Genomic DNA, 19,545 nt, shown 5'->3' on the forward strand with positions numbered 1-19,545 from the left:
CTACAGTATCACTTTATGAAAATGTAGGGGTCTGCATGTTGTCCCTGAGCGCAGTTCATTTTAACATGTGCCACACTTTCAGGACATGCACTATTTAAAATAATGAAACTTGCCATTCTCAATGTGTAGCATTTATACTGCCCTTGCAACCCAAAATGGGCCAATTCCCCTACACTTTTTAAAAGGTTTGTAAGCTAAAGTATACATACAAATGCCACATTTTTTTCTGGAGGTAAAGGCCACATTTGCACATCACACTTAAAATATGTTGTGATGGCTGCAGTCAGTCTCAGACTCATGCGCTCCCCCCCCCCCAAAAAAAATCTCCAATTGAAAGGAGGAATTTAGAAGTGGCTCCACAGATAGTTCATTCTGTAGTATTTCAAGTTGCTTTTGGTGAATCTGCCAAAATTTGGAGCACAGACAGCTCTTTTACTACTTCTCTTCAACTGAGGATCAGGTCAAAGCTATCCAGAATACAAGGCTAAATGCATTTGGGAAATGCTGTTGCTTCGTGTAGCAGAGGCGATTATCCTTTACTGGTTATTAGATACTCAGTTGGATCCTCAAGGCATTGGCATTTAGAACAGCTTGCTACCAACACCTTTCTTATTCTACCAGCCTTTTTTCATTCTCTTGAAGTTTGAAAGGAAGATAGAGCTCCATATGTTAGCATAAGGTGAAAAAAATCTGAATCACTGTCTTGAGTACCACAGTGAGTTCTAATATGAGTACTAGCATTGCGACTTACTGAGTTGGTACTGCATGTAAAACTGTTGCTTATCTCTGTCGCGAGGCAAATGTTGCTGTATTTCAGTTACATTTCTCTTACATACAAAAAATTAATTTATTTCTTCCCAGATCTGTGGACAAAACAGTAATGATTTTTGAAACTGTAAGTATGTAAGATATTAATCATAATTTTGCAAGAATAGCAATGTAGTAAATGAATTGTGAGCTTTTTCAGTGGTGCAGGACTTCTTGCAATTAGATGGAGGCTTTACTCTTGAAGACAAAATAGGGCATAAGGTTGGGCTGTTGACATATTTTTATTATTCATTTTGAGAAGCTAAGCAAACATAATAAAATGTTCAGTGTACAGTAATAGCTCACTGTCTTGTTTACATCTTAAAGTCAGCCTAGTAAATGGTGCTATTGTGTACCAGTGTATCAACCTCTGAATATTATCAGTCTGTGATTTCAGGTTTTTATTTCATAATTTTGTTTGAACCTGAACAATAAATATGCTAAAGGTACTTCTTGTAATAATCTTGACCCAAAGAAATTCAAGTGAGGCAGCTGATTTTTTTCATGTCCTTTCCATAGAGTTGGGCTCCCAAGTATCTTATAATCCAATCAAAACTTGGAAAGATTGAGTTGGAGAAGGAAATGCCTCTCTCTTTTTTTTTTAACTACTTCATATGTCACATTAAACCATGCTTTTAAACTTCTGCTACCTTGCTGTGGACATAACAAGCCAGAGTCTTGAGTTATTGTGTTGTCTGACCCTGGGGTCATGGTTTAGAATCAGAATTGGAGAGAAACAAACAATGAGTAGCAATTAAGATTTGGTCTTAATTGGGGAATATGACCCTAGCACCCAGCAATTCAATTATGCTGGGATCTGCTTCACCAGTGCATTCCTTTGCACAGAATATGGTGGCAAAGCAGATCCCTGCAGCCAGGTGCATTGAACTGGTGAGTGGAGGGTTCAATTCTGCTGGGTGCTGCTTCACTAGCATGTTCTCTATGGGGGAAAGCAGACCACTTTCCCCATAGGCCAACTTTGACAGTTAGGTGGGACTACTCATCTATCAGTCACCTGATGCCATCATAGCATCAGATGATTGACAAATGGGTGACCGCCTATCAAACTTGATCTCTGTGGGTTAGGGGAAGATAAAAATTTGGCTTGCCTGGTCAAAAATGTTCTCCGCACTTGTTTTAGAGGGTATGTTCATTAGTCTGTTACAGAAATAATGAAGGCATTTGTAGGAACTTAGACTCACAGATTTATTGTGCCGTAAACCTTTATGGTTAAAACATATGTGAAGGCATCACTTGGGGAGGTATATGTCCTATGTTTCTTTTGGGAACTGAATCTTGTGACTTCTGAAAATACTGCTTAGAGATACTATTTTTATTAAGAGGAAGGTAATTCTTATAAAATAATGTTAGATATGTTTGTGAAGGGTAACATCTAGTGGCCAAGTATGCTAACCACAAGCTCTTTATTCTGTAGCATAATTCTAGTAATGTTCCAGGTCCTGCTTTTTCTCATGTGTGGCTTAATCCTAGATAAATAATCTTCAGTGATTAAATAAAATAAAATGTTAAGTGATCAGCTCATCTGTAATATTAAGTGGTAGAATTCTGTAAGTGGACAATGAGAGATGTGTATGCATTTATAAAATTTTCTTCTGCCACAGCTAATGATTCTACAGTATTGTAATTTCAGGAAAAGTGTTCAAACTACCTTGTCCTTAGTTGTAAACATCTCTAAATACATTCCTTACATCTGTCTTTTTTGGATTGTGAAACTTCCAGTAGTCATTTTCCAGTAGGATTATTGATTGTAATTGTATTTTTGTTTGTCTTAACATACACACTATTTTGTTGTTGGCAGAACACTGGGAACATCTTACACATTTTGACTCAGCATACCAGGTAGGATATTAGCATAACAGTTTCCATTATATTAGCCAAGAGGAATAGTTAAAATGTGATATGTAAAATGTGAAATGTATCTAACAAGCTACTTTTATTTCCAGATATGTTACAACTTGTGCCTTTGCACCAGATATGCCACTATTTGCTACTGGGTCAATGGATAAATCTGTCAATATCTGGCAGTTTGAACCAAAGCAACTTCTGAAAGGTTAGTAAAGGAATGCTTTTGTCGTGTGCTTTATAAACTTTACATCACCGTGTGTTAAGATACAATCTATATGAAATGTATGTGAATAAACTTATATTGAGTCTGATAATTGGTCCATATTGACTAGACTACTTTGGCTGGCAATGGCTTTCCAAAGTCTCATGACATGTTTTTCCATGGTGCTGTAGTCCATGGAATGTAGACTGCAGAAAATCCTTATAAATGTTAAATAAATTAATAATGCAATGCAAGTATAACTGTAATGCGTTATATGTAGGACTGCCTCTGAAGACAGTTTGGAAACTTCAGCTAGTGCAGAATTCAGCGGCCAGGTTGCTCACTGGAACAAGACAGTTTGAGCATATTACACCAATCCTGGTTTGACTGCACTGGCTACCAATTAGTTTCTGGGCCCAATTCAAAGTGCTGGTTTTGACCTATAAAGCCTTAGATGGCTGAGGACCACAATACCTGAAGGACCACCTCTTTCCATATGAAGCTACCCAGACCCTGAGATCATCTTCTGAGGCGCTTCTTCGTGTGTTTCCTCCTCGAGAGGCCTGGAGGGTGGCAACACAAGAACGGGCCTTCTCTGCAGTGGCTTCCCGTCTGTGGAATGCTCTCTCCAGGGAAGTTCGCCTAGTGCCTTCATTATACACCTTTAGGCACCAGGCAAAAACGTTCCTTTTAACCAGGCCTTTGGTTGATTGACATGCCCTTTTAAAATAAAGCAGCATTTGCCTTCTAACAAGTCACAGACACTAGTAACACTTTCTAAAACATGTAAATGTACACTGAGAGTCAGGTTTAGAGCAAAGTTCAAAGTCTGGGCTGTTTCACCTGAAATATGTTGTTCTTGTGTAAAATCTTCTTTTGATTTGCTCCAGAAAGGTCAGCAATAGAGGAGCCAAAGATATTTGCAGAAAGCTGGTCAGAAGAAGAGGTTTCATCTTGGCTATGCACACATGGCTTACAAGATGTAGTTGAGATTTTCAAAAGGAACAACATCGATGGAAAAGAACTTCTTAGTCTTACAAAAGAGAGCTTGGCTGATGATTTAAAAATTGGTAAGACTGTTAAGATAAATATTTGTTAATACTTTTAGGATTTTTATGCTAGCCTTCCCCAACATAGTGACCTGCAGATGCTGTTGGACTCTAACTCCCAGGGCTAGTAGTCAGGGATGGTGGGAGTTGTAGTCCAAAATATCTGGAGGGAACCAAGTTGGTTAATGCTGTTTATTCATCTTGTGAATATCACTCTTGAAAAATTATTTGGCAGTACTAGTCACACTACTGCATTTGGTGTTTTCCTGTTACTAACGATAACTATAATATAATTTCACGTTAACATGAGATCTCAAAAAAGAGAAAAAATGTTTGTTCTCCTCTCTTTTAAAAAATATGCCAAGGAATCAATCCTGCACAATAACTCTGTGCTGTGCTATCCATGTGGGGTTATTTTAATTAATTAATTTGTATTGCAGTAGTGGTTTGACTCTATTAAGTCCGAGTACACAAATTCACAGCCCACTTCATATGTTTAGTGCTTTCTGTAAAAAGAGGCAGAGCTATCTCTAGTCAATACAGGCAACAACTGTTTTAGGTGTGTTCAATGCATGCGCTCATTGCCACAACCTGGAAGTGGCCAGAAAAGGGGCGAGGCAGGCTTACACGTGCTCCACTGATGTGCATGTGGGTTGGGAATGCAACCCCTGCACAAAACAATTGTTGCCTAGCTTCCCGTGGCTCTGTTGTTCTTGAAATGACCATATAAGCCAGGCATCGCCAAACTGCGGCCCTCCAGATGTTTTGGCCTACAACTCCCATGATCCCTAGCTTACAGGGCCAGTGGTCGGGGAAGATGGGAATTGTAGTTCAAAACATCTGGAGGGCCAAAGTTTGGGGTTGCCTGATATAAGCTGACCTTATCCAGGCTCTGTAGTATTAGAAACTGATTCAAATAAATGAGTACAGAGCTCAAAGTTGGGAGGCTTTCAACTTCTTCATGAACCTAGGAGTTCATTCCCTCCATTCTCTTTTTCCAGGTCAACATAAATAGACTTGATTTAAATGACCTACTACTAAGTGAGATTGTCTGAAGAACTAGGATTTTTTTTCTTACTTTCCCTAATTTCATGTGAGTGGCAAGGAGTGGGGTGGTGGTGGGGGAAACCAAGGCAAGGTGGGGTAGCAGAAAGAGAGGAAAGGAGGTACAGTGGTACCTCGAGTTACAAATGCTTCAGGTTACAAACTCCGCTAACCTGGAAGTTACCTCGAGTTGAGAACTTTGCCCCAGGATGAGAACAGAAATCGTGTGCTGGCAGTGCAGTGGCAGCAAGAGGCCCCATTAGCGAAAGCACACCTCTAGTTAAGAACAGTTTCAGGTTAAGAATGGAGCTCCAGAACGAATTGTTAGTAACTAGCTGTAGTAGAAAAGGAATGGCCCCACCTTTTTGGCTCCAACTCTGCATACTTTTGGCTCTGGTCTTGCCCACTGCCATCATGCAGACTCCCATCAAATTACCACCAAGGGAGTATGGCTATTGACAAGGGGGGAGGAGAAAGTTGTCCACTCATCTTAGATGAATGGAAGATAATTTTGAGGACTGTTACTCATATACACACTGAGTTCGACATGGATTCCATATGCAGCAGTGAGCTACAGCTGATTGCATGTTTGTAGCATTAGATCTGTATTTTCAAACACCCTTTTGCCTCTAGAGTGTTCAAGGAACATTCTCCAGTCTTGTGGCTCGTAAGTTTCATCTTACTCTGCAGCATGTGATTTGTTTTGCTTGCTTGTATAATCTGTTTTGAATCAGGTGCCTTTGTCATATTCTACTTTAAGAACTGTTCTTTGATTTCCACTCTTAAATTTTATGAAGTGGATTAAATTATGAGTGGAGAATTCTGCCATTGGGTACAGCCTTCCTCAGCCTGGAGTCCTCCACATGTTGTTGGACTACAACTTCCATTGGCCCCAACCAGCAAGGGACAGCTAGATGGGACAGGGGATGGGCCTGTATGATTGCAAGTTGCTTTCACTTGTGCTGTGAACATGAGGGTGGTGGCACAAGTTACCAGACTCTACTAATGTGCCCTTTTCTTCAGTGCTATAAATGTATGTGTGTATATAGCCTTTCAATGTTCTTGCTTATCTCTCTGGTTTTTGTTCTGCCTAGTAGTGGTGGCACAGCCACTGCTTAAGTGGGAAGCACAAAGCTGTTTGAATGAATGATCTCATTAGACTTTAAAATTCACTATTAATCCTTACCTTCTTTCTGTATGTCACCCAAAAGTTGAAACCCATAAAAAAGTACATGCTTCATCAAACTTTTTTTTAAGAAGTGGAAGAGGAATTGCTTCTGTGTGCATTTCTTTAAATATTCAAGGAGGCAAAAAGTTTCCAAGCTTATCAGTTGAAACTAATAAGATAATGCTGATAGTTGGCTTATATGAAAATTAAAAGCAGTGAGACTGAAGATGAAGTCCCTAGCTGGGCTGACCTCTAGCGTACACACTACCACTCTGTGGAAAAATCAACATAATAGCTTGTTGCCTGAGTACTAGGACTTTTAATGACACCACTGAGAACTAATTATAAGCTACAAATAAGAAAATAATAGAAGATGTGGCAGAGCATCTCATAATGAGACCAGTTATGTGATGTACTGGGTAAACAAAATTTAAAATATTTTAGTTAGCAGAACTCACTGCCCTCCATAATTCATACAACATAAGACAATAACAGACTATTACTTAATGGACTTTCCCATAGTGTGATAAATACAGTGTAGAATATATCACAGGAAGATACAGATATAGGCACATATGTATATGTGTGTGTTGGGAATGGTGTTCTGGCCAACCAGATGCTTAATGAAGTATCCAATTATTTAAGTTCTACCCCACAAAAAAAAGTTATTGTTATAGCGTAAATTATTTGTTTTAAATCACATATATGCCACCATCCACCTAAATAATTCCAAAGTGGTTTACAAAACAACAACAACAATATAATATAGACAGCCATAAGCATTAGGCAGTCTCCTCTGTGTACTCCAGTGGTGTTTGGAAATTAGCAGAGTTGTGCAGACCAGCTGCCTCCTGGCTTCATGGTAGAACAGGACACAGGCTGCTGTCTCGGGTGCTCCCTGAGGTCATCTACCGGTAATGACAAGATGCTGTGGAGAAACTAAAAGCTAAAATTCACGTGTGGTCTAACCTGCCTAGAAGGTGCACCATATTGGCTTACTTAACTTTATTTATAAGAAAAAGTATATACCGCTTGTAAGAAAACCTCTAAGTGGTTTACAGAAATATTAAACATTAAATATCTGTTTTAAACTATTTAACAAGAATTCTAAATATGTTCAAAAGATTCTTAAAATCAACAGTATATATAGAGATAAAACATGTGTAACTTCTACATGTATGGCTAGGCTCGTCCTGTTACATTAGTTTTTTCTTAATTGAAAAGGTGACCAGCAGATGGTTTACATAGCATTTCATTAGTCTGTTTGATTGGTTTTGACACTTCTTTGGAACAATTTTTTATTACCATGCAAATAGAACCAGCCTCTCTTATAAGCTAATTGCCATGTAACTACATAAACATTAGTTAAATTAGGACAGCAAAGGCTATGGAAATGAAGTACAGGATTTTCACATTCATTCAAATTCAATGTGGTTACACATTAGAATTAAGGAAAGGTATGTTAATACACCTGCCAGCCACTATCTCTACCTCCTTCTACCCGTTATTTTCTTTCTTTCTAAAATATCACTAGAATATCATTTCCTGTACATAGTTAATGAGTCCAACTGCTCTTCTTTTGCACATGTGAAGGAGAATCCACATAGAAAGTAATAAAAGGTTCAAATAATAATGATTGTGGTGGGGCACCTAAGCAGTTTGGGAGTTCATTAACAGTTTGCTGACTGAATTCTGAGCATTGCTAATGAGTTGTAATGACAACTTGGGAACAGGCTTGTTTTTTATTTGCTTGGATACTTTTATAGTGTCGAAGTTAACTGCAATGTGATTTAAAAGGCTCTCCTGTCTGGTTCTTCACTGGGTGATATTGGCTGAAAATAGTGTTATGCTGCTGCAGTATCTGCATTCACTCTTACAATATTTCATCAATAAATCTGCTGGGGGTTCTGCTGGGGGTTCTGTTTCAGTGTATCTGACGAAGTGTGCATGCACACGAAAGCTCATACCAAAATAAAAACTTAGTTGGTCTTTAAGGTGCTACTGAAGGAATTTTTTTATTCTGCTGGGGGTGTGTGTCTTATTTTCCCATCTGCAAGTAGCCTTTTAGTCTTTGCAGTTACATTATTCCCCTACAATTAATTTATGGGAACATGAGGTGCATCAGAGAATGACAGAAAAAGAGAAGTCCAGCCTACCCCTACCCTATCCTCACTCTGTAGTCTCAGGACATCTTTAAAGACTATACAACAGCAGCATATGGGCCATTCTTCTAACATACCATAATGTTTTAAGGGGCAATGTGTGCCCAGGTATCACAATTGGTGCATTTAGACTTTTTCAGTGTTACAGAAAAAGAAGAGATGAACTTATACCAGAAGTGCTCCATGGCATTTGTGGAAAGAACACTTACAATTTGAATTGTAATACAATAAAATTCAGTTAAAAGCATACAGCATCTAGCACAGTGCATTACAATTGCTATGACAGGCAGAAAAATAATTAAATTGTTCACCAGTGATTTTAAAGTGATCCGGGGGCGGAAAGTTTGGGAACCACTGCTTTATGCAATATAAGAATAAGATAAGTATTTTCAAGTTTGATTGTAGCACCAAGAAATCTCTAAAGTGGCTATTATTGTGAATTCCTTTCCAGAATCGCTAGGTCTTCGCAGTAAAGTATTGCGTAACATTGAGGAGCTAAGGACTGAAATGAAAACTGCCTGTTTGAGTATCCCTGATGAATTCCTATGTCCCATAACAAGGGAGCTTATGAGAGAGCCAGTCATTGCCGCAGGTAGGTGTGATGAAAGTGATTTATATGTTTTTATTATTTCAGTTCAGATAAAAAGGCTCAGGTATTAATAATTTATCTTTATGATATAAAACTAGTAAGAAAACTTTCAGTGCTCAATATTTTTATTGCATTGCCCCAAACAGCAAGGGAAACCTTTCCTCTGGTAAATACAGCAAAGTCTTGCATGCAGGCTCTTTATGGCTTTGCATAGTCCCTGTGCCCAAGAATGCAATTTTATCTACACAGTCTAGTGGAGTTGTTCAGATGGTCAACAGCTTGCTGGATACAGACATGTCACAGGGACAGTAAATGTTTGATTAAATTAATATTTTAGTGCCTCTTACATTTTCTCACTTTGGTATCAATCTTATGCTGGAAAGTGCTAAGTGCAAATATTGTGATTCATTTCTTCCTCTTATTTCAAAAAGGAAGAGGTAAAGGCAACCAACACACATTTTTTAATGAGTGCTCAGCAAATGTCCAAATAAAACTATGTTCATGCTTCTGGGGAAAGTGTATGTGACTTAAGCAGAAGTAAACAATGGCTTTTACAATAAAATGGCGATGTATACATGTGTTTTTTTAAAAAAAAAAAGCATCGGTATTGAATGAGGACTATTAAAATGCAGATTGTCACTGGCAATTTACTGCCTAGTCACGTCACTGTTTCGGTGCTTCTGTTTTATACATGAAAGGCAATGGGCACAAGGGACCTTGCATAGCAGCTCTGATGATTCTTTTGACGGCTTTGTGATGAACTTTGGGAAACCAATTTTAAAGCTCATATTAAAATAAGTAATATAATAGATGTGCATAGAATCCCAGCTTTCATTCAGGAAATGTTTGGAGAAGGTTGATGGGAGAATGTATTTATCTACCAACAGAAAACAGTGTTCAGTCTTATCTTTTTATTTTAATTGTAACCCCTATGATAAGTGCAATTGCAAATCGTCATTCAGGCAACATAAACTATGCATATACCCCTTTCCAGTAAAGTTTGTAATTCTCTTTTCAGATGGCTATTCCTATGAGAAGGAAGCAATGGAAAAGTGGATCACTGAAAAAAGGCATTCCAGTCCCATGACAAATCTCCCTCTTCAAAGACTTATACTTACCCCAAACAGAACTTTGAAAATGGCTATCAATCGCTGGTTGGAAACCCAGCCAAAATATGAAAAGCAGTCTCCCTAAACAGCATGATTGTTCTTTCAAATAAGTGGGAATGAAGCTGAAGGTAGGTGAATACAACAGTAAACATCTTGGTGCCGTTGTCTTTCACTGTACCTCTGTATAAATTCAGCCCCTTGATTTAATCTGATCAGAATTCAAATTGCTACCTAACATGATTTATACTTGGCACCTATAAGTTATGTTTTTTATGTTAAGCATGATCAAGTTAAAGTTGAAATTTTATATATTTATCTAGTAACTTCCATTGATACTTAATGACATGCATGTGGGACATCCACATGCACAGCATCGCATGTCCCATTAATTTCAGTAGGAGAGCCAAGCATGCTGGATTATGTTCAATAATAAATTAAATGTAATTTAGAAATTATGCAGCTGCAACAATTAAGTATTTCATTTTGGGGCCTAATGAGACTTATTGGAAGAAATCATTTTTTTAAATGACCTTTCATAGGTTCTTGCCTATATCTTATGTAAATAACTTTGTCAACAAAAGTTTAATTTTGGAAACATACAGCTAAGTATACTGAGCACTGTAGGGCTTAGTAGAAAGGATGAAAAGGCTTCTCTAAGAGTTTGCATGCCCTGATTAGATGTGGCATGGGTACTGGTCAACAGTGAATCGCAGGATCACTTTGGCTAGGAGCCAACATTGACATCATGCTTCCTTAATTAGCAGTTAACTATATTCAGTGAAGCATGGTCCAATAACTAAATGGCAAACTTCTCCAACTAAGGCTAATTAAATAAGCACATCATCTTCAGTGCTATTTTGTAAAATTCTGATGTTCATAAATACTCCAAGGGGCTTGAAGATGCAGCCATGTGTATGTAGTAGGTACCTCAGTGAGGACTTCTGGAGAGCCAGCATTGTTAACAGTAGTATTTGGACATGTCAATAACTTTTTTATGATATACCTTTGGTGCAGAGAGGTAACCCATAGAATAGGGTGTACTATAGGCCTTCAGATGCTGTTGCACTTCAACTCCCATGATCCTTGACCGTCAGCCATGCTGACTGTGGATGATGGAACATTTGGAGGGCCAGGTGGTTTCCTACCAAAACCTTATTGAAGTTGATTGGTGATGACTGACTGGCACAACAGTTAGAGAAGGTAGAACAGTGTAAGGCTATGTATACTACCCAACCAGAAACTATATTAATAGTCTTTTATTTCATATGGGAAAATACAGTAGCTGTGCAAAAAATAGATCTACAGAACAAGAGAATAAAATAAGATTGTACAAATACCAAGATAAACAATAAATAAGCTAGAATAGAGAATAACAATTCATTTTTTAAATTGCGAGTTTCTTAAAAAATCACACAAGAATGCTGTTATAATGTACCTACATACTGTACACATGGAAATTACTGTTAAAGGGCAACAGAATACTCCAAGTTTGTATAACTCCAACCTCACAGGAATGTCCTTACAAACATCCTTGAAATTTTTTAAAAAAGCTTTTCCACTGTGAAACACTGAGGAAAGTATCAGATGTCGTTCCTCTAAAGTAAATGCACATGCTATACTCCTCAGACATTTGTTGAGTGTTCTATAGAAACACTAGCAAAGCTTGTATTCCTCTTTATCCTCCATCTTGTACTGACATAGCACCTCAAAAGGTGTTTGGATAAACTATGTAAAGTGCTGTTATATGTTGTTAACATGTCATAATTATATATTCAGTGCAATAACCAGGATGTTGGAAAAAATTCATGCAAAATATCCTGTAATTTACCTCCTAAACTGCAGTAATGAAAGTCAACCTCAGTTGCACGTTGGCTGCTGAATGATTTGCACAGAGGTGACAGGTTTACACCTGAATCCTTATGAAACTGGAATACTACTAAATCTTCCTGATAAAAGAACATTCATGGACAGATTTGGATGTTCTGTGGATCCCACCACCTTGCAGGAATTAATTCATTTCAAGCAGTAACAGATATACATGGCTGTACAAAATAATTGTATTTGCCTTTCTCAAAAGGACTCAGCTTGATTTACTGACCAGTCTAGTTAATCAGGCAAGCCTGTTTAAATCCTCTCTTAGAAAAACATGTTCTCCTACATAAACAAATAGCTTCTTAACTATATGTAGTGGCCACTCATCTCTTGATTAATAGTCACAGGCATGCTGTGGACAGTCTTAGCATTAAAGAAAATGGCTGGATGGTCTGGTTTCTGTTATGGACCCTGTAAAATATTAGTGATTAATATCAGTAACTTATATGCTACTATGCACTAAGTTTTACAACCAGGGAGATGGTTCATCACTATTAAGAGTTTGTAAAGAAATGGCTAGCATTATTCAGACATTAGATTCTACGAAAGATCGCTTTGGCTTTGTAGACGTCACGTGACTCAAATGAATGTCTTTATTAAGCTGAGTGTGCTGTTTAGAGAGAACTTCCTGGTACAAATGAGCCACAGGCTTACCTATCCTGCTATCTTGTGAGCAGGCAGATGCTTGGCACTGTAGTTCTTCTAGTTCTTTAGGCTGAGTTCCATTCTGGATGCTCTCTCCTGGATTGCCATAGCTACCTGCATGTTTGGCAGAGAACTGCTCACAGCTCAAAGTCAGTGTCGTTCCAGCACTTTTCAGGAACCCTTCTGCAGCTTGGCCATGCCAACTGCGATTTGATAGGTTCACCTGCTGCTGCTGTTGCTGCTGCTGGAACCGCACAGTTTTATCCATGATCCCCATGAAGGGAGTATTCCGAGGCCTATGTTCTGCTGTTCCACTCTGACATTGACTACCTTTGCTGTCCTTGAGCCGAATGTCTGGACTTTGCCCTTTTACACTCTCACAGAAGCTGCTGCTTGAGGACAGACTGCTTGTTGAGCTGGAAGCTACCATGCTAACAGAAAGCAGACCAGAACAGATAGGGTTTTGCTGCCTTAACTCGCCAGTTCCTTGAGATTGTAATGGACCTGTGTTTTCGATGTTTGCAGGAGTGTGGACAGCTAGCCTCTCATGCGTTTTGGACTTACTCATGAAGGAATGAGGCGATCCTTTATCACTATGCTGCAAGTAGGGAACCTGGACTGCTGTTGATCTTTCACTGAATACTGCTGAGCTGTTATTGCCCGTGGTGATATTTGCTGATAGTGTACTTGTCCCATCCAAATGCTGGCTTTTACTGTTGCTTGGATTTGTGAGGTGCCTGGAGGTCACAGGGCTTGGAGGAAGATATTGAAGGGGCTGAGTCATTGTGCTGGACTGAATAGATCCAGTTCTTGCCACAGACTGGACGGAATTCAGGTGTTGGTTGGTTTTTACTATCTGTGCTTGTTTTGTGGGCTGCATAGTTAAGCCAGGCTCTCTCAGGTATTTACTGCCTGCTCTGTTTGGAGGGGATATGGGTCTAAATTTCTGCTGGCTGCCTTCCTGAGAGTTTCTGCTGCAATATGCATTACCCTGGGAAAGTGGCAGCCTCTGCCCAGACGGACCAGGCTCGTCTTCATGCAAAAGTTCCTCCTCTTCTATCTCTTCCAGACTGAAGTGATCCTGAACAAGAGCTTCCCCCTCATTGTCAGAGTCATTGCTCGCTTGGGCTGGCAGAGGACACTGCTGCTTTTGTTGCTGTGTTCTCTGGAGCTGTTTGCACTCCTCTTCAACTCGAGCTAGCAGCCTCTTTATTTCTTGGTTTCCAGGGCACAACTTTATGGCTTCTCGCAAGTCACCAAGGGCTGCATGAAATTGCCTAAGAAGTTGGGGAGGAACCAAACACAAAAATTTTCTCTATAAAAGATTACCTTTGGGCAAAGTAGTATAGATGACAAAAATGCAAAAACTGTTTTTAGCAGAACTAAACGTGGTTACTTCATGGCCCTAGCTGGAGGACTGCTCCCTTTCTTCTTTTTAGCACACTTTCAAGCAATCTGATGCGAGGGGAAGGAATTGAATTTAAGCTGAACACCATAGACAAAGTGCTGGTCACAGTAATTGTTCCCTGTTCTGCTCTGGTGGAATGATACTTGTTTGTGGCATTTTTTACCAAAAAACACCACCTTGTGCAAAATTACCCTATGCCCCCCCTATTCTATCCAAAATTAGTGTTTAAGATAATCGTGAAGTTACCCCCCTCCCAAGATAATCATTTAATAAATACCAATATTTGTCCTACAGCTGCAAACCCTTTCCTGGTATCCCACAAGACTGCAGTTTCCATTACCATAAATATAAACATATTGATTATGCAATTATCATAAAGAGAATATTACTATGAAATAAACTGTTGCTACAAAGCAACTGTCGGTACCTGCTGTTCCTCTTGGCTCTTGCTCTAGCATAATACGCTTCATAGGATGTGGGTTTGAGATCAAGTGCCTTGGTAGCAAACTCCTCTGCCATGCCAAAATCCTGCCAGAATAACCATAAAACAGTTTCAATTAAAAAATTACTGCAATAAAACATTACAGTGCAGAGGAACTGCCTGGCCCTTTGACTTTTTGCAATGGGCAAAAGAGTACTCATGATATCATCCGAATCAAATTTCTGCTAATGGAATTTGTACTGCTGACGTGTTTTGATGATGTGTAGTACTAATATTGCTTATTCACATCACTTTTTAAAAAAGCTTAGTCATGATAAAACATACTGACTGAAAAGCTATGCAAGCACTCTTTAGCAGATCTATTAACCTAAAATTGGTATCATCAGATCAGTGATATTTTTTCTACAGTCTCCATGTAGTCAGTCACAATGCATAAAAACTTGGACGAAATAACTTACATTTGTTTTTCTGCGGCATCTTGAGAGGTTTAGATATAAGGAAACTCTGAGCTCATTGAAAGCTTTCATTTCTTCTCCAAAACTCTCTCGAGGAAACTTCCGTAAGGCATACTGGTACCGCTGTGCTGCCTCTTTCATCTTCCCTTTCTGCAGGGTGAAGAGCATAGAAGTGTGACAATTTGATTCTTAAATGTTGCTTTCAAATGAAAAATAAACTGACTTGTTAACAGATGCCGCTGGCGAGAAGATTAACAAATTTGAATGTTGGATTTCACGGTTTTTAAAAAAGAGCAGCAACATTTTATTCAGCTACTTCCCTATGTTAGATATGGCTCTTTTACCAATAGGGCCTGCCCCTCCACTTGGTGTGGAATGTATATCTTGGATACTAATTGTATATTTGTTTACTAGTCAATTTAAAACCTAGTGCCTGACTCTGTGTAAGTGAAGAGTTGCCACATCACATAAATGTATTATTACAGAAGACACTTAACATATTGTTCTGGATTTTCATGAAATTTACCTCATGCCGCAGGTTTATTTCTTTACATTTTAGACCAGGCACCCCCAAACTGCGGCCCTCCAGATGTTTTGGCCTACAACTCCCATGATTCCTAGCTAACAGGAACAGTGGTCAGGGAAGATGGGAATTGTAGCCCAAAACATCTGGAGGGCCGAAGTTTGGGGATGCCTGGTCTAGAACATTATGTTCTGTGGTGTGCACCTGAACAATTGCGGATGTATCACTGCAGACACCACTACTTGAACAACCATTACAGTAAGCAACTCTGTTCTACTTACGCATGAAAGTTTGTTTCCTTTATACCCTGCCTTCTCCTGCATTCAGGATGATTTACAAATACAAATTATCATTTGCCCAAGATTAATCATAAGCACACTTAAAGATAAAGGGACCCCTGACCATTAGGTCCACTCATGACTGACTCTGGGGTTGCAGCGCTCATCTTGCGTTATTGGCCGAGGGAGCCGGTGTACAGCTTCCAGGTCATGTGGCCAGCATGACAAAACCGCTTCTGACGAACCAGAGTAGCACACGGAAACGTCGTTTACCTTCCTGCTGTAGTGGTACCTATTTATCTACTTGCACTTTGACGTGCTTTCAAACTGCTAGGTTGGCAGGAGCTGGGACCGAGCAACGGGAGCTCACCCCGTCGTGGGGATACGAACTGCCGACCTTCGGATTGGCAAGCCCTAGGCTCTGTGGTTTAACCCACAGTGCCACCCGCGTCCCTCATAAGCACACTTACATAGGAGTAATTACCATCCCTACATTTAAGTAAGCATGCATGGAACTGTGCTGCAAGAGTAGTTTGGCACCTGAACCACTGGTATCTGCCATCATGCAACAGTTCATAAAACACTCAGATTCTTAAGGTTATAAGCAAAAGCAAGGATCCACTTACTTTGTACATCATGTTTCCTTCTTCAATTAGCTTTTGTAGTAGGATAATCAAAATATCAGGTTTCGAAGTAGCCATGGCCCATGCTGCATTTCCTGGAATTAGAAGGGTTAATATTTAATGTTATACTGGACTCCTCAAATGAAATTTAGCTGTGAACAACCAGATAGTTAATGATTTGGACTGAATTACTCTTCTGTAACAGTGTCATTTAAATATAAATCGGTATTTATTGTGGCAGAACCTACACTTTGGAACTCCCTGCCTATTGATGTCAGGCAGGTACCTTCACTATACTCTAGACAAGCCTACCCAGATATGTAGAAGGTTGATTTGTTTTTAGTTTATCGAGGATTTTTTTTGTGTGTGAATGTTTTAAATAGTTGCTTTTAACTATTTTACTGAACATTTTATTGTCTTATTTTTATAAACCACTTTTAGGTTTTTTTAAGAATCAAGTAGTGCATAAATTTTAGAAAATAAATAAATACATATTGTTTGTTTTTTAATAACTTGGAAGGATTTGTATATTGAAAGGTGAGCTATAAACAAGTGCAATAGAAAAATATTCTGTCTACACTATGGCTGTTAATATTTCAGCATCTCTAAGTAAGCTTAAATTACTACAATTTTAAAAAGAAAAATCCAGTTTTACTGGGAAATGTCAATGCTTTTAGATGGGCATTTTTATTACTGTAGCACTAAAATGAAATTATATATTATTAGGGTACAATGGGACTTTTAATGTGGGGGTTTAAGAGTCAGCAATTGTTTTCTTCCCAAATAAAAACATTCTATTTGCCAGCACAAGTTATTTTCCACTAACCTAATTTGGCTCCTTTTCGAAGCAGTGTGACTACCACTGATGTATTTCGACATCCAATTGCTCTGTCCAATGGGCGCATCCCACTATTGTCAACATGTTCAATCACTGCACCCTTCTCTACCAAATACTGCACCTATAAATGATCAAACACGGAGAAATTACATTTAAAAATAAAATACATGTTTGTGGCAGTGGCTGCAACACACCAGGAACTTCTCTTGCACAAGCTCTACTGCAATAATACACCCTTGAACTGCCTTTATTCTGCAGCTGATGCAGTAGTTCCTAATGGATTATGTCCATTTGCATACCATCAATGTTCAAAGGCTTTTAATGCAGCTCTTGAAATAAAAACAGTAAGAAAACACCACCTTCAAAGATATGCATAAATTCATACAGCTCAAGTTAGTTCCAGAAACCTGGGAAATCTAGTACAGTTAACCTATAAAGGAACCTTTCAGAATTGGGGGGGGGGCTCCTTCTTGGCCCCTTGGCAGTTGTGCTGTGTGTGGCAGAGTGCCCATTTCCACCTGTGGCCATTCCTAAACAGAAATAGTCTGGTTGCAGAGATCCATGCTTCAGTAACTTCCCACTTAGATTTTTGCAGTTAGTGCAAAATGAAACCACTTAGGTTTTTTTGACATCAGAAGGCCATCAGAAGGCTCTTAAAGATATGCACTGATAATTCCTTTGCCATCAAGCCAGATTCAAGGTTTGATTTTCGTATATAGAGCAATACCATTCCAAATGTGCAATGCACTTGCTGTCAACAATAGCTTAGTGCAGGCACCCCCAAACTGTGGCCCTCCAGATGTTTTGGCCTACAACTCCCATGATCCCTAGCTAACAGGACCAGTGGTCGGGGAAGATGGGAATTGTAATCCAAAACATCTAGAGGGCCGACGTTTGGGGATGCCTGGTTTAGTGTAATACCGTACAACTTCAGGTGCCGGCTGAAGACTGTCCCTATGTTAAACGTTTTTGGTTTTTTTAAAGTTGTAATGTTGGGACTATATAGTGGGAAACAGGTTCTTGGTGTGATAATTCAATATTTCTTTAGTATGGGTCTCACATGTTTAGCATTTTTCACATTATTATTTTAATTATCCCAACAAGTGACATTCTAGTGTAATTTAAATGCAGGCCGTGGGGAATCTATTCATTAAGTTGTAAGTGAGCACATGTGAGACTACAATGTAAATTATTGCTTATATAAGATGCAAGGTAAGCCTAACTGACGGATCCTGTTCTACTTTAAGGTAGAATCCATTTATAAGAGCTTTTAACTCTTAAACCAAAGATTTCTTACATTTTAAAATATATTAATACTTATCAGTGCTGAAACATCCCTTCACATCTCACAAATCTTGTTTGAGTCACAGCAGACTGATACTGAGCAAGACCACCCCCGCCACAAGCAGCCATTTTGTGCTGGCACTCACAGTTAAGAGTTCCGGCACCTCATCATTTACCAAAAAAGTAAGGCAGTAGAAAAAGTCATATGCATCTATGCTAGAGTTTGATAAGTTAAAAAAAAATCCATGGTGAAAGATTTTATACTTTGACCAAGCATTGGATATGTTTGTTTAATAGAAATTATTTAGAATCAAAAGGATCCCCCACATACTCTCTCTACACAGTGAAGAAGAACAGGTACCCAGCATTAGGTATCTCTTTAAAAAAAAAAGTGTAGTTTTTTCTTGGTGAATCATCTCTAGTGGCGCTCTCAAGTGCATGAAAAAGGGAGCTAGTTTGCTTAATTAGCATTCTAGTTGGCAAGATCTCAGTGCTCTGGCTTAGTTTCAGAAAGTGAAAGCTTATAGCAAGCCCAGTATTTGACTTGACTTACAATATCTGAGTCTCCATAGAAAGCTGCTAAATCCAAGGGGGTTCTTCCATTCTTGTCCGTCTGGTCTATTGTGGCATCTTTCTCAACCAAATACTGGACCACACTCTTGTGTCCTTTGAGGCAAGCCCAACTCAGTGCTGTCAGGCCCTCCTTGTCCAGCAATGAAATGTCTGCACCTAAAACACAAACAAAAAATACGTTATTTTGAAGGGGGAGACTTAAAATATGCCCCACGTTAAGCCAAAAATTAAACACACTGAAAAATTATTGAACTTCCTCTTCAATACTATTGAGATGATGTAATTTCAGCATTAACTAATAAAACTTGCATCAAGACACTTTCAATGTTGAACTGTCAGGCTGGCTTATCTATCTTAAAAGGCATGAAAACTGAATAGGGCAAGTTAAAAGAAAAAATTCTTGAACAGTGTGTTTGTTACCTTTGGAGATGAGAAATTCAACAGTGCTAAGATGTCCTTCACAAGAAGCTACCATGAGTGGTGTCCTGCCTTGCTTGTCACTTAAATTTATATCAGCTCCCTTTTCCAGCAGAAGTTTTGCAATCTGAAAAAAGTGAGTATATTCCTATCACAGTACTGTAAAGTCACAACCTTAGAATAAATAATGG

General features: G+C 38.9%; 2 protein-coding genes across 12 annotated transcripts in view; one reads left to right on the plus strand and one right to left on the minus strand.

The window, feature by feature from the left end:
- WDSUB1 (WD repeat, sterile alpha motif and U-box domain containing 1) overlaps positions 1 to 19,545 on the plus strand; it is a 43,329-nt gene that overhangs the window by 14,524 nt on the left and 9,260 nt on the right. For 4 of the 6 annotated variants that reach the window (XM_035132113.3, XM_088651793.1, XM_088651799.1 and 1 more), the window contains 6 exons: positions 862 to 895; positions 2,627 to 2,667; positions 2,772 to 2,878; positions 3,766 to 3,945; positions 8,750 to 8,890; positions 9,906 to 10,124. In XM_035132113.3, coding sequence (XP_034988004.1) covers positions 862 to 895; positions 2,627 to 2,667; positions 2,772 to 2,878; positions 3,766 to 3,945; positions 8,750 to 8,890; positions 9,906 to 10,081 — 679 coding nt within the window. In that variant the 3' untranslated portion in view covers positions 10,082 to 10,124. Of the gene's footprint in view, positions 1 to 861; positions 896 to 2,626; positions 2,668 to 2,771; positions 2,879 to 3,765; positions 3,946 to 8,749; positions 8,891 to 9,905; positions 10,125 to 13,038; positions 13,280 to 19,545 lie in introns of those variants that run through there. The other 2 variants (XM_035132122.3, XM_088651787.1) reach the window with 1 other exon arrangement.
- TANC1 (tetratricopeptide repeat, ankyrin repeat and coiled-coil containing 1) overlaps positions 11,238 to 19,545 on the minus strand; it is a 134,554-nt gene continuing 126,246 nt past the window's right edge. For all 6 annotated transcript variants that reach the window (XM_060280045.2, XM_035132073.3, XM_035132091.3 and 3 more), the window contains 7 exons: positions 19,358 to 19,481; positions 18,918 to 19,093; positions 17,069 to 17,201; positions 16,246 to 16,337; positions 14,822 to 14,968; positions 14,349 to 14,449; positions 11,238 to 13,790 (listed from right to left, as the gene is read on the minus strand). In XM_060280045.2, coding sequence (XP_060136028.2) covers positions 12,395 to 13,790; positions 14,349 to 14,449; positions 14,822 to 14,968; positions 16,246 to 16,337; positions 17,069 to 17,201; positions 18,918 to 19,093; positions 19,358 to 19,481 — 2,169 coding nt within the window. In that variant the 3' untranslated portion in view covers positions 11,238 to 12,394. The remainder of the gene's footprint in view (positions 13,791 to 14,348; positions 14,450 to 14,821; positions 14,969 to 16,245; positions 16,338 to 17,068; positions 17,202 to 18,917; positions 19,094 to 19,357; positions 19,482 to 19,545) is intronic.

Source organism: Zootoca vivipara, chromosome 1, assembly GCF_965207765.1.
Source record: "Zootoca vivipara chromosome 1, rZooViv2.hap1.1, whole genome shotgun sequence".
Taxonomy (NCBI): domain Eukaryota; kingdom Metazoa; phylum Chordata; class Lepidosauria; order Squamata; family Lacertidae; genus Zootoca; species Zootoca vivipara.